The 15,938-nt window shown below is 36.3% G+C and overlaps 1 protein-coding gene across 1 annotated transcript in view; it reads left to right on the top strand.

Moving 5' to 3' along the window:
• Window positions 1-15,938, top strand: part of LOC125235248 (B-cell lymphoma/leukemia 11B) — a 53,809-nt gene that overhangs the window by 26,575 nt on the left and 11,296 nt on the right. The window contains exons 2-4 of the mRNA XM_048141743.1: window positions 2,144-2,317; window positions 3,665-3,868; window positions 4,025-4,210. Of these exons, the coding sequence (XP_047997700.1) occupies window positions 2,144-2,317; window positions 3,665-3,868; window positions 4,025-4,210 (564 nt within the window). The remainder of the gene's footprint in view (window positions 1-2,143; window positions 2,318-3,664; window positions 3,869-4,024; window positions 4,211-15,938) is intronic.

The raw sequence follows: 15,938 nt of genomic DNA, 5'->3' as shown, positions 1-15,938 counted from the left end.
CATTTTGAGAAAATGGTGTCTAAAGATTTTTTCTCATTTTTTTGTGTTTCTCTTAAAAAAAAATGTTTTTATATAGATTGTTGTGTTTTTCAGCTACAATACGTTCAGTAGTAGTAATTATTGTAGCTTAATTTCAAAACAAACTTCAATTTGACGAAATAATGCCCTTTTCTTTTATTGCGAATTGTTCGACGACGTCAAACTTTTTCAAGACTGTGTTATGATACTTAACCCACTTTTGCTAATTGTTTAAAAATATCTATGAGTCTTAAATAAACATGTTAAAGCACATAAATTGTTGTTGTAAAATACTCTACCTATGCATATTTTTAACTTTATAAGTGTTAAGTAACATATCAGTCATGGTCACTTATGTTATTAGGTATGTAGGAATCAATACATTATTTATTAATCAAACCTTTTAATGATTTTTCTACTCCCGAACTGTTATTCGTCATTTACAGGATTGTGCGTATCGAAAAAACTGAAAACGCATTGTTTGGTTCTGTAATCATGGCAACGCATTGCATTAACGATAGGTACTGCGTGCGTGCGCGGGAAGGGTTTGGGCAGCTGAGCTGACAGTGCAAACCTTTGCAATACAGGAAACAGTGTGAATTTCGCGAGAATTATTAGAAAAAAACTATTAAAAACTAAGTGCATGGTCGTTGTAAAAGTATTGTATGCAATGGTGTTTAACTGACTCCAAAATACTCGTGGAAAGTACGCCACTCATATTTCTTGACCTCCTTTAAACGCCTGTTGAATAAAATACTATAAATTAACTATTAGAGTAATGATCATTTCTAGACACATATTTAAATTATCTGTGCTTTTTCAACAAAAAAATCGTTACAAAAACCAAATAATCATCTTTAAAAAAAAATAAACTACTTAAGTACTTATCTAAAATATACAACAAAATATTTTTTTACGCTAAGAAATAGACTAAGTCATTTAAATTATGAATAACTCACGACTTGTACAAGAACAAAACATAAAATATCTTTAACAAAATAATAAACTACCATTCAGTAAGTATTCAAAAATCAAACAATATTTTTATGCATACATTAACAAGTCTTAATGTAATTAGTAATTATAAAAAAATAGTAGCTTATATTAGATTTTTATATAAACACGTACTTGTAAAAAATGTTTGCAAATTATAATAACGAATATGTATATTCATGACTTAAAATGTTCAATTTCGTACTGAATTTACCATTCATGTGCAAAAATGGACTAAGTCATAACTTATTCAAACATAGATTAATATGAACAGTTATATTTTACAATATAGTGTCATGGTACTTACACCAAAAACGAACAATTTATGACCCGAATATAATTTAACAATAATGACTTATGTTTTATAACACGGGTCGTAGCATAAAACAACGAATAAAATATCATTTTGCAATAATCATTCAAGTCTCATAGTGGGTAACTATGTCATTTTTTGCGTTTTGCAAGAATGAGTCAAGTGTAAAAAAATCGTTGAGTCAACCCTCATAACACATTATTGTAATTTAAATATGTCTTCTGCCAATTACTATAATAAGTTAAGGTTCTTGACACATTAATGCAAAACAGGCAACACACGATAAAGGATTTGTGTTAACCTATTTTTTTACTTTTGGGATAGTAAAAATTTTCAAAATGAAAAGGTCATTTTTGCAAATAGAAGTTTAAAAATCCAGCTATAACATGGCATTAAAATCTCATTTTTTTAGTTTTTGTGGGTTGACACATTATTGCTTATCACCATCCAGTTATGAAATTTATTTCAATAAATAACACATATAAAAACTAAGCTACAATATATTAAAAACATGTCAATTTGTCAAAATTTCAAGGTTTATTATTTTAAGTTTTATTTTTAGGTTGTTTTAGGGCCAGTTGCATCAACCACATTTGACAGACACATCATCGTCACGCAGTAGACGTCTATGGAACTTCCCATACAATAAAATTTAGCGAACGCTTTAACGGTGACAGACGGTTTGATGCAACCGGCCCTTAGTTTATTATATTAAAAACTTAAAAAAAATTACACTTGTCAGCTTTGTACGCCATATTGGTACACGTCAAAGACAAAGACATCGTTTATGTTTTTTTTTTAATTTTCCTTTTCTTTCAGCGGATGCGGACAGCGCGGCCGAAGGCGGCGGTTCGCCGACGCCGGGCATGTCCGACACGCTGACCTGCGGCGCGTGTCGGCGCGCCTTCGCGCTCGCCGACATCGTGCGGTTCATCCAGCACAAGATCTCGTCGTGCGACAAGGACCTCACGTCGTACCACTGTTATAGTGCTGGTGAGTCCACTTTGTCATTGTTGTTGTATTTAATAAGTAGGTAAAATGACACATTTCATTGTTTTCATTAAAATATATAAAACATACAAACCATCATCCAAATCCACAGCGCAGGCTTCGTCAAACGCGTAAGTACAAAATAACATCCGCTACAAACTTCGTCCTAACTTCATCACTCATAATCCACCACAGGCTTCGTCAAAAGTGTACATGATAAAATTCGTAACAAGCTTTGTCCAAAACCCTGGCAACACCTACACGCTTCCATTAATCCCCAAGACGACTGCCCGGTGCAAAAGTCCCAAAAATACTGACTGCATTACCACGCTGCACTGCTAACGATATTTGCTGGACCAGGTATAAGCCAGCCCGTGGACCCCCACCTCGCTCTCTTAACCGCAGTCCCAGGCTGTTGTTGTTGTTGTTGAATGTCCTAAGGCACCCCATAGGTGCACAGGGCCTCCACAAGATCCTTCCACGCCTTTCTATCTTGAGCCACAGCCTTGGCCTCGTTCCAGCTCAGTCCGAATTCCCGCAGCTCGTTCTCTACGCTCCACCTCCAGCGTGCGTAGCCGAATGCATAACCGCTCAAGAAACGAAACGCTCGTAGATATCTATCTCTATCGCTCTTGCGTATTGGCGCGACAGAGCCAGACTACCTTTCGCGGCGTTTCGTTTTCGTTTCGCGTCGTAGAAATGCCATTCGGCTACGGGGCCAGGAGTGTACGGGGCGTTTGCGGGCTCGCTTTCTTCCTTGAGGCCGCCACTCAAACGCGATACTGGCGCTATTGGAAGCTTCTCTTCGAAGGGACTGATCCATCTCCATTTCCGCAGAGCCACTTCCTGGGCACCACTTTCACTTTGTCACACCACAGTATAATAAAAGTACTATAGTACAGTAACTACGTCCACTCCCGTTTCCTGAAAGTGCCGCCCATCCACTCTCGGTTACATCACAGTTACTGCCTGTCAAAAACGCGATCAGTCAACCTGTCATATCTCACTCATACAAGCATGGTACGCGTTCACCTGCACGAGCTTAGACTGTGTGCGTAGGAACGCGCCTCTTTCACGTATAAGTATTTGATCGCCATTGTCCGCAGTGTGGCCATACAGTGAAACTTGAAATGTTGACAATGTATACTTACCATATTTCTTCTACGATGATCCTGTGTCCATTACAGAAGTAAAGATTAAACGCAGCGCGAATTGACTGCAGTAAAACCCTAAAGGCAATTCTTACATGCATAATTTTAGACATGCCAAACATTTAATTCAACAAGACTACTGTTGAACCTAAAAGATCTCGTATTTAATTCTTTTCTCAAATACCTGTTTTCATCACAGGTCCTAACTCTGACCCTGAAGACGGGTCCCGACCCGGTCAGGTGTCAAGCGCGAACGCGAGTGGACGACGGCCGTCACTGCTAACAGCTAGAAGACCGCCCAGCAGCAGAGTCCATACACCGCCTCTGGCTAGTCCTTCCATCGCCCCTCCTGATCTCATTGAAGATGGAGGTGCGTCTAGTACGCCAAAACGGTTATTAGACGGTAAGTTGTCACATCCTCAAAGAAAATGGAAATAGTGGGTCTTCTTGATTCTAAATTAGCGAATCTCAATCACTTTTCCTTCCCATTTGTTATTGACCAATGTGTCTTCGGTATACTCCGTTATTTCATCGCTAAAATCAAAATTCTTACCAACAGATGCTGACGCTAGTGTATCAACGCCAAAGCGGAGAGCATCAACATCACCGATGCCATCAAGTTCCCCTGATGAAGACATCAAACCTAAGATCAAACAAGAGCACATGGACACCTTAGCCTCTGCAGATGATCAAAAGAAATCTAGGACCGAAGTTGCTGATGCTGAATCAAATACCATGCACAGTGGTGAGTAGAAACAAATTGTCCTTACCACTCTACTTGATACTGTTAGATAGAGTTTTCATTCGAGAAAAATGTTTTAGCAAAATTTCTGTGTCAACTGGGAAATAATTCTCCTTCATTTCTATATACGTTTTTAACGTATCATGTTTTCTTTGTTCAAATCTTTTCTTCAGATTCTTTCATATGAAATAATAATACCGTATACGGAGGTGACGCATATCTTCAAGCCAAACGTATCTCCAAATAGACACGTGCGACTGACAGATTCCCTATTATTTAGAAGCTTCACGTCATCGCCGTTTGGTCATGTTTAGTTTATAAATGATTCTTAGGTAATCGGTTTGTGTCAAAGGATTCGGCCGCTGAAGACAATTTTATCGTGTCCTTTGTCGTCTGCGAGAAGTTGCACAATAACAATGTTGGTCCGTGGAATGCTGATGTCATCGTCTGTCCATATATTTCTTTCTAGCATATCTCGTCACTTTAGCTGCTCATTGATGCAAGGGGTGCTTTCATTTTGACCAAAATGTGTACCTGTTTTTTTTATACCGATACGGTTTGGCAATGATATGGCACAGGCCAAAAAAATTGTTTCCGATATAATACTTTAATTTCGTCCAATAATTACGTCTAAACTAAATTAAGAAATATTACTTCCCTATATCTCTAGTAAACCTTCGTCCAGAATAAAACTACACTCCTCTTGAAATTTATCTTTTATGTTCAAAAGTTGTCTAAAAAATCAACAATCCTTTAAGCCATAGTTAATAGAAATAAACGTCTAAAATCATGAACATCTGTATAAGCGAGCAATCTTGCGGGGGTGGTTCGGAAAATAATCTAAAAGCCGAGCGTAACCCTTTGTGGGAGCAGATGTGCCGTCATTTGACACTTTTGTATTAAACCGTTGCACAACAAAAGCTTTCTTAAACCCGAATTTGTGCAACGTATAACATTCTCTACCCGCATTACCTCGCTTTGTAGATTTAGAAGTTTGACGCTAACTGAAACCAGACAATTTACATTTTGAGATGAAAACGTTATGAAACAGTTATTAAAATTCCATCATAAAAACTCTGGCAAAATATTGCTGCAGCGTAATACGATTGCGCTATCATCCAAGTGTCAATTGCAGGTTTGACTCGACACCAGTTGTTTCGGCTTATTGCGTTTATCCTAAACCTTAATATAACCCCTTCGAGTGAGCTGTCACACAGCCGTGCTCAATAAAGCATGAGGGCTCCGTTATAATAAAATATCACATTAAATTGATAACCAGAAACAAAAGACTTCAATCCATAAATCTACAGAACATTAAAACCGCATTCAAATGGAATCGTATTGTCAAAACAAGGACATAATTCTAATGGTGACAGTAAGTCGTGACCTCGCGCCGACTTAAAAAAGTGAATATAAATTTAATTGTATTATATTGTACATATTAATTAACCCCATCGCTGTATGAACAGATAAGGGGAAGGTTTCGGAAGAAAAAAATATTTGCATGAGCACACGATTGACGTGCGTTCATTGTTATCTTGTGCCTTTTGTGATGACCCTTATGTTAACCATGACGACGAGCTGAATACCCAAAACCAGTTCTGGCATTTTAAATTCCTGTTGTCATTTGTTTAGAGTTTAACGTCGATCGACAGCAAGATGGCCGTAATGACATTTCATAAACGGCCGACTGATATTATAATTGTCAAAGATGCTACTGAGGTCTATTGTTAGTCGGCCTTTTATAATTTTTTCAATGATAAAAAATGTTTGGCGTGTTCCTGACACGCGGTACATGCTCATGCGCTGCCGTGACCTATGGAACTTCTTTGAGCGTGACACAATGGTCGGGGATATTTTTAGTTTTTGTACAGACGGGAAGGTGGCTAAGTGGCGGGTTTAAAATAAGTGGGCTTTAATTTTAGAAGTGACGTCGCCATTAAAGGTGAGGGGAAGATTGTCTCGTGCCTATCGCGTGTCCTTTGAATAAGCTCCTAGTTAAATTTAGAACAACCGATATTCGATTTTGTGTCAATGACTATTTCTTTAAGAATTTAATGTGTAAAGACTGCCATATTTATATATCGTTTGAATTTTTAACAAAGAATATGACATATGGATACTGTGTCCACAAGGTCTGCCACAGTCATTACCATCACAAAACCGAGAACCGATGGCCGTCACTTATTTGTATCAAAACAAATATTGGCTCAAGTGTACGGCGGGTCCAGTATTTGGTATCCTTTGTTTGGCTTACAAATTAATGAAGGATTGTCGAGCTGTATAGGTGTTTCGTATTCAAATTACTCGTTTCGTCGTTACAATTTAGTGAAGGGATAAAATCATTAGGGACGTCATGTTTTACGCTATGGTTTTGTTTTTTCCAACTGGTTGCATGTCGAGTCCATCGCCTGCGGGTCATTCTTATTGCAGTGCAATGACAATTATGCGGTCTGGACAGTTGTAGCCGCGCCGGTTCCGCGGCGCCCCTGCCGCAGATCAAATTATCCTTTTAAACGTGAGCCTGCACGCTCTACCGCATCGCAATGCTTGGTCCGATATGACTTAACAATGATACGCTTTTTACTTCGCCACTCATGCAAAATAAACGCCGCCGTCCCAAACCCGGGGGTTAAAAGTTTGACCAATTATCTACGCATTCACAGATTCTGATAATTTCTTCCGACGAGCGATCACCCCCGTAAATGATTCCTCGATTACGTCCCGTTGAAGATATTTCCATATCAAGACATGTTTTCTTAAGGGTCGGCCACAAAAGGGCCATCTTTGCGCCCAATCTTTAATCCTATCTTGGGACTCGAGACCTTTGCGGGTGAATTTAAATTTCTTTAGAAATATCGTCCTTATTATGTACGTGCGGGCTCCATTCCTTGTTGCGTTCGTGGGCGAGATAACGTAAGTTAAGTCCGAGAGAAGATTGTTGTGAAAAAACTACCGCTAACTTTGGCGAGATCCCATCTACAGGCCTGACTACATTGAAATTTGATCTTTAACATCTCCTTCTGTAAACGTCGTTTGGCTTGGGATAGTTCGGATTAGTATAGCCTTATTTTGTATATGAGGTGATAAGTCTTTATGAGGGGTCAACCTTTTCTATAGTGAAGCTCACCCTTTTAGTGAAAAGAGTCCGTTGATAGCTGATTTAGGAATGGCGATAATGCATTCAGTGTGTGTAAATATATCATAGATTTTCTGTGATAGATTGCCTCGGGTACGCAACGGGTGGAGATGGGCTATCTATATTTTCTGACAAGCTTTTTATAGAATAGTATGGCTTAATTTATCTGTGGTCCCCTAGGTCAGGAATATGAAGGATTGTTGTCGGTTCCATTGGACGGGTCGCGGCGAATAGCTCCCATGGTTGCTTTGTGCACTAACGAGTGACCGGTGGGGAATTCGTTAATTAAAATCGAATTTGATTTACAAAGCGATTGATGTTTTTTGAACGTTATAGTTATGATCTGTTGTAAAGTTTATACGTTGTAGAAAAAAATATTTTATGGTGTATTTAAAGTCACACACAGGTCGTACGCGATTAATTAACATTATTTTACCTTTTTCCAACGTTTCGGCCAGGTTGCACTGGTCGTGGTCGCGGAAGATGTACACAGTAGTACGCAGAAGTATGCTTGTAATATTTTATGGCATGTTTTATACTGTTGTCGTTTTGATATAAAAAGTTTAAAACGAAAACATGCCGGTTCGTAGTTGTTTAAATACAGTGTTTTATAAATAGGTATTACAACCCATTGCTAAAAAGTATTAATATTTCTGACTAAAACCTGATTTCATATCGTCTCCGCGTCTTCTCAAAATCAATTTTACAGCGTCCACTTATCCCCCGATTTTATTGTTTCCCTCGCATTTTTTGTAATATGTGGTAATGGGTGTGTCACACGTGTGGCGTTATTACGAGTTTAAAATAGCCGCCACATGTGTTAGGGCCAATTTTGGGCGATAACGCTTTGTACTGTGATGTTTACAGGATCCATGACTTTTCTAAGTTTATAGTTTAGTCAGATTACAAATTTGTGACCAAAACAGACAATTTGACTCGTAAAAGCTTGAAAAGTTTTTGAAAATTCGTTTGTCTAAAATATTTTACGTATACATTATATCTTTATTTTAAGGATAGGTACTTAGACAGTTCTTCTATTACACGTATGTAACTAGCACATATTTACAGCAGAATCCATACTAATAATAGTATTGTAATAGACATCTAAGTAAGATAGATCCCTTTCATAGTTCTCTTTATAGTCTTAAAAACCAATTAAGGAAAATTATTTTATAGGTAACCTTTTTTACTTCCTAAAAAGTTAAACTTCATCGTTTATATAATTATGGTACACCTTGGACATCTTCATTCTAAATTCACTTGTTACTACATGCTTTATAAAGATTTACGTAGTAACCATCTTTGCATACTTTTGTATTTTCAATACTTATTGTATTATGTAACCTTAGCCTTACCTTAGCATAGCTTTGCAAGTGTTATGTATTTTTACTGTTCTAAATTTTATGAACCTCCAGGTCTTTTTTAGAGTAAGTTTGCATGCGTATATTTATATGCACCCTTTTCATATCTATAAATGACTGTATGTGTTCTAAATAAATAAAAATAAAATAATATTATAAATGGGAAAGTGTGTGTGTCTGTTTGTTTGTCCGTCTTTCACGGCAAAACGGAGCGACGAATTGACGTGATTTTTTAAGTGGATATAGTTGAAGGGATGAAAAGTGACATAGGCTACTTTTTGTCTCTTTCTAACGCGAGCGAAGCCGCGGGCAAAGCTAGTATTTTATAAAAACGACACGAACGCTCCGGCTGTGGAATGAGCTCCCTGTCAAGGTATTCCCGAATCCGATGAACTACAGTATAAGGGTTCTTCAAAAAAGGAGTATACAAGTTTCTAATGGGTAGGCAACGCGCATGTGATACCCCTTGAGTTGCAGGCGTCCATAGGTTACGGTGACCGCTTTCCATCAGACGGGCCTAGAGATGGGCGCTGACGGGTAAATACCGGGAAAATACCCATATCTACCCAATCCACCCGGTATTTACCCGTATCTACCCAAATGAGCGGGTATAAAAAATAATCTATGAAATTAAAGATTATTCTTAATTTACATGACTGAAATACATTTTTCTATTAAAATTAATATATAATTGACTAACTAATATTAAAATGTTAACAGAAATTCCAATATATCATGTGTAATTTACCACATTAAATTAAAAACTTGTATTCCCTAGATGTTTTTAGGCCCACTAAGTATTAAAATAACTTACTTAACTTAAACACGGTGAACAGACTGAGGTCACAGCTTTACTAAAACTAGTTCATACGCCAAATCTTGGGATTAGTTGTCAAAGCGGACCCCAGGCTCCCATGAGCCGTGCTAAAGCCGGGATAACGTAAGGAGGATGATGATGATGAGGTCACAGCTTTGCAAAACGCCAGGTAGATGCATTTGTATTGAAAGGGTGCAATGTGCAATTAATTAGTCACTTGAACTTGACCGGTCAGTTACTGCTTATCACTCGAACCGTCAAGATCTGTGTTTGTACTTAGAGATGGGCGGCCGTATACCTGTTTGCCGCCGACGTGGTATTAAAAAAAAATTACATCATGAAACATACATACAATACCAATGTTTTTTTTTATCGCCGTTTAGAGGTCAGTTTGACAACTGACACCTGACATACTGTTTTCAAATATACATTTTCTATGTTCAAAGTCACATTAGTTGACATTGTATATATTAGATATGATTGTCTTAAAGTAAAATAAGTTATTAAAATATGGCACCGCCCGCTTCGCCCATTTTGGCTTGATTTCTGTAAACTATCGCGTTTCACAAGTTGTACGCACCCTCCATCATTGGTCACGCCTGTGTGCCGAGCCGTAATATTGGTGTCAGTTTTAATAATTTTCCCCAACATTTTGTCTTGGTTTAAATTATAATGGTAGGGCTTCTTGTTTATAGGTCGTTGATGCATTTATTTGAATTTTGTTAAACCTAGGAAAAATATACGTCTTTTTTTAATTTTTGACAAACGTCTACACGCCAATTAAATCAGCAGTAATTTTCCACTTTGAAATTTAAAAATTGTAAGTCCTAAATCGAAAAAAAATCCTCAAAACCAATTCAAGTTAAAAAAGTATATTTTTGTTCCTTTCATTTAAAAATCCCACGTTTTAAGTAGGTACCTTTTAGTTTTATTAATAAACGGCTAAAAATAAAATTTCCTGAAGTACCGTTCAAAAAACAAATTATTTTTGTCTGATATTTATTGTGTCGTGTCTACGACAATAAAATATTTATTAGGTACCTAAATATTAGTTATATATCCACGAAAATACCTAGACAATCAATTTGAGTTTACTTTTTTCAACACTTTACTTTTTGTACACTGAAAACAACCACGTTGTCAAAGTCTAGGGGTCACTTTTTGCAACCACGTCGAAAAACACTTGTATCCATACACCTACCTACCGGCGGTCGAATCGGTCATTCTCCGTAAATTCAATTACAGTCGCGTACTTATGACCCAGACGCTTGTCAAATATTAGCGAGTTTTATGAGTCAGTGGAATAATATGTTAGGTATCCTCTTAATATATACATAAATACGTGTAACACACAATTTATGGCATTTTTATTTTATTTGAAAAAGCGGTGAATTAGACAGATGCTTTAATATTAAGCGAAAAAAAAAATTAATAATCTGCATTATCACAGTTCATAAGATTATTTTAGATTCGGAAAATAAAAACTCGCAAAAGCATACATACATAATACGATTCGGGTAACACAGAGAATATGATATAGTTACATTTTAAATGTAGGTTAGAAGTATTTTATAGTTTCTGTACCTACAACTTACAAAATATGCCTTAAATGAGATAAAATCTTTACTTTTGTAAACATTATCAGAAATTATAAATAAGACTTGTTTTCGAAGTAAATTTGGTAACCTATCCAATACGTGTTGGTATTTGATGCCGCGTGAGGATTATGGAGTTCAAATATAATTAATTTCTGTCAGATGTCCTCTAAAATTAGATAACAGATCACATAATAAACAAAGAATCGCTCAAGGTAGTCGCTTTTATTTGATTTATATATATATAAGGTGTTACCAAATTAGTCACGGGTAAATACCCGTTAGGGAAGGGAAGTTATTTAACATCAAAACAATTAATTTTCACTAGAAATTAAAACAAAATTTTCATATGATTTTTTTTTGCTTTCATTTACCGAACAAAAATAGTACATTACGATACAAGTGCGTAAAAAAGGAAGTTCGAAACGAGTGGCGATAAATTAAAACACGACCGTAGGGAGTGTTTTAAATCGACACGAGTTACGAATTTCCTTTTCGCACGTGTATCGTACGACGTTTTTCAGTACTTAACTCGTGTCGATTTAAAACACTCCCTTCGGTCGTGTTTTAATTTATCGCCACTCGTTTCGAACTTCCTTTTTTACGCACTTGTATCGTAATGTACTAATAATTTATTTTCTAAACAGCCATCCCTTTTAATGTAATTGCATGTTAGGATGTTTAACACTGTCTGTCATGTCACGTTAACAGTGGCTAGAGAGGTCTCATTTCAATATTTTATTAACAGGGTCTTTTAACATAACAAATTTGAATCCTAGTTTTCTTCAAAAAACATTACAAAACCTATGATGTCATACATAAATCTCCAGCACGGGAAACATGGTCGCGTGATAGACGATAAAATATCAGGCCGTCCCTATCGCACTTACAAATAGTGAGATAGGGACGGCCTGCTATTTTATCGTATATCGCGCGACCATGCTTCCCGTGCAGGAGAGGCGTACTATCAGCCGGAAAATATCCTTGATTAATTTGTTAACACCCTATATTTGTAAAACCTGACTGACAATGGTTTAACTTTTTCACTGAATCACGTGGTAATAATATATGCACGATTTTTAGGGTTCCGTAGCCAAAATGGCAAAAACGGAACCCTTATAGTTTCGTCATGTCCGTCTGTCCGTCTGTCCGTCTGTCCGTCTGTCCGTCTGTCACAGCCGATTTACTCGGAAACTATAAGTACTACAGTGATGAAATTTGATGGGAATATGTGTTGTATGAACCGCTACAAAATTATGACACTAAATAGTAAAAAAAAAGAATTGGGGGTGGGGCCCCCCATACATGTAACTGAGGGATGAAAATTTTTTTTTCGATGTACATACCCGTGTGGGGTATCAATGGAAAGGTCTTTTAAAATGATATAAAGTTTTCTAAAAAACATTTTTCTTAAAGTGAACGGTTTTTGAGATATCAGCTCTCAAAGTCGTAAAAAGTATGTCCCCCCCCCCTCTATTTTTATAACTACGGGGTATAAAATTCTAAAAAAAATAGAGGTGATGCATGCTAATTAACTCTTTCAACGATTTTTGGTTTGATCAAAGTATCTCTTATAGTTTTTGAGATAGGTTGATTTAACTGTAATTTTGGTTAAGTTATTGGTTTATTATATTTGCTGCTACGGAACCCTTTGTGCGCGAGCCCGACTCGCACTTGGCCGGTTTTTTTGGCTATTTAATATGACTTATGTAATTGTAGGTATTGATGTACAATGTAACATTTATGTACCTTTTTTCTCTTTTATTTAACAATAATAATCGGTACCTACCTACGCAAGTTATAATCTGTCAACAAGCATGCTTGAGTTTTCATAAATGAAAAAGTTTTTTTTTACATGAAACTACCGTAGATTCCGGATACATACAAAACTAAAACAAAAATTAAACACAGCTTCGATTTCAAAAGGCAATCGCTGATTACAGCATTGTAAGGCTGAAGGCAGTGGGGGTGAAATTTTTAAACACCACCCGTCTGGACCCCCTCCCCCCTAGGGTGGGGGGAGTCCACCGTATCCTGTATTTGCTCCGTGGACAGTAGGTTTTATAGACGTGGTCTAGGTACAGTATAGATTCGGGTGTATAACTTGAGAGTTGCTCATTTGCGAAGTACGCTTGCGAGTGATATTCAATGTAATACCTATTTATGTTCCAACAGTTTTATTAAATTAGTTATTTTAGAATCAAATCGCTTAATCCTGTACGGATAGAGATTTAAATATATTTTAGCGAGTATGTTGTATGTTTATTTTCTAAATGTGATAAATCATTTAAAGCGTAGTCAATATTAATAATAACATCTGTAGGTATGCTTATTAATTACTTGTTGTTGTCGATTCCGTACCGTGCATATCAAAAATAGAAAGTGCTCTTACCATATTATTCTCAATTTCCGTCTTAAAACTAATAATTACATATGACTCGCAATTACTAATAGACACATATGATTCGCAATTGCCTCTGTATAAGTAAAAAGTTAAAAAGAAAATGTAACATTCAACTGTTTCAGTTTAGAATGTGTAAAATTCAAAAAGTCGAGCCTAAATCGCTGTACCGGAGAACTACCCTCGACCGGAAGCCGGCGCGCAGCATCCGGCGCCGCCGACAGTTGTTCGCACCCCAGTCCTACCATTCCCTTCCATTTTACGAACGCTCGACTCTAACTACCAACCAAACCACTATAACCTGAACTCTGACCCCGTAGTAACAGCGTAACATCAGAGCGCGCACTTATAATGGATGATGTAAGCATTCGACTTGACGAGTGATTATGATAGCACCCAAGCGCCTCGCGCGGACACCGCGAGGAACTACAAACTACTAAACTCTTGAGATAGTGATGTGCTAATGAGGCGTTTTTTTTACATCACATAAAGCATACCTACAAGGACTCTTCTTCGATAGGAAATATAGGAATCCATAAATAATCACGAGGATGACTTTAATATTGTCATGAAAAAAGACGTGCATACCTAGGTTTTGCTAAATCGATATATTAGGATGAGATAACGATGAGACTACATCGAAACAAAATTACCTATGTGATATAAAATTCCTTATACAATATTTTAACATAAAATAAGGTAGTAATAGTAAGTGAGTTGAATTAAATGAAACGATTCCCGTTATCATAACAATTCAAAAAAGGAACAACCAATCACGCAACACTAAAACCCGCAAAATTCACATTTCGTATCTTTCGAAATAAGAACGCGACCATCGACTTGTTATGCGGCGGATGTCCGTCGCGCCGCTGCGCTGAATGACCGTCCCTCCCCCCACCCGGTTATAACCCGAATGGTGCAAATTGTGACCCATAACAGTGAAGCTGGTTGGAAAATTTAAATTTTGAATTTCGAATGTAGAACACCGATACTTTGTTATTGCGGATTCGATTTTTAATTGTGTTTGCAGTTACTTTTATGTGTCGGCAATGTTGGTATAAATTTCATCGTTTCTATCACATTAATAAAGGAAGAGTACAGATATAAAAGTGCTAGCCGGTTAGAAAATTTGATTTTTTAAATTTTTGGAATGTTGCACACAATATTTATTATGTTTTTATTTTTGATAGCAAATTGATGTGATTAAACTATCATTTTTATCATAAAATTATATAATTAAGAGAGATAATAAAATAAAATAGGCAGGTGATAACTATTTGAGATAATGTGTTATAAGTACCTAGTTAACAACAGGTCACAAGTACTTACGTAGGTGCGACCGGGTAGATAGTATATACTGTAATTTTTTATCAATTCAAGACTTGCCAATGCATCATAAATAAATAAATAAATATTTAGCGCGATAATGTATTTAAATTATTTAAATTATATAGAACACATTTATAAATTTTATAATTTAACGACTTGTTATGCGGCGGATGTCCGTCGCGCCGCTGCGCTGAATGACCGTCCCTCCCCCCACCCGGTTATAACCCGAATGGTGCAAATTGTGACCCATAACAGTGAAGCTGGTTGGAAAATTTAAATTTTGAATTTCGAATGTAGAACACCGATACTTTGTTATTGCGGATTCGATTTTTAATTGTGTTTGCAGTTACTTTTATGTGTCGGCAATGTTGGTATAAATTTCATCGTTTCTATCACATTAATAAAGGAAGAGTACAGATATAAAAGTGCTAGCCGGTTAGAAAATTTGATTTTTTAAATTTTTGGAATGTTGCACACAATATTTATTATGTTTTTATTTTTGATAGCAAATTGATGTGATTAAACTATCATTTTTATCATAAAATTATATAATTAAGAGAGATAATAAAATAAAATAGGCAGGTGATAACTATTTGAGATAATGTGTTATAAGTACCTAGTTAACAACAGGTCACAAGTACTTACGTAGGTGCGACCGGGTAGATAGTATATACTGTAATTTTTTATCAATTCAAGACTTGCCAATGCATCATAAATAAATAAATAAATATTTAGCGCGATAATGTATTTAAATTATTTAAATTATATAGAACACATTTATAAATTTTATAATTTAATTCTTAGAGTAATAAGAATTACTTAGTAATAATGAATGTTTATGTTTCTGACGTGTAATGTATAAATATGCAATATCAATAAATATGAATATGAATATGAATATTATAGGACATTCTTACACAGATTGACTGAGGCCCTCGGTAAGCTCAAGAAGGCTTGTGTTGTGGGTACTCAGACAACGATATATAAATATATAAATACTTATATACATAGAAAACATCCATGACTCAGGAACAAATATCTGTGCTCATCACACAAATAAATGCCCCTACCGGGATTCGAACCCGGGAC

Source organism: Leguminivora glycinivorella, chromosome 17 (genome assembly GCF_023078275.1).
Source record: "Leguminivora glycinivorella isolate SPB_JAAS2020 chromosome 17, LegGlyc_1.1, whole genome shotgun sequence".
Lineage (NCBI taxonomy): Eukaryota > Metazoa > Arthropoda > Insecta > Lepidoptera > Tortricidae > Leguminivora > Leguminivora glycinivorella.
Note: the sequence above shows the minus strand (reverse complement) of the source record. Positions and strands in the feature narration are given on the sequence as shown.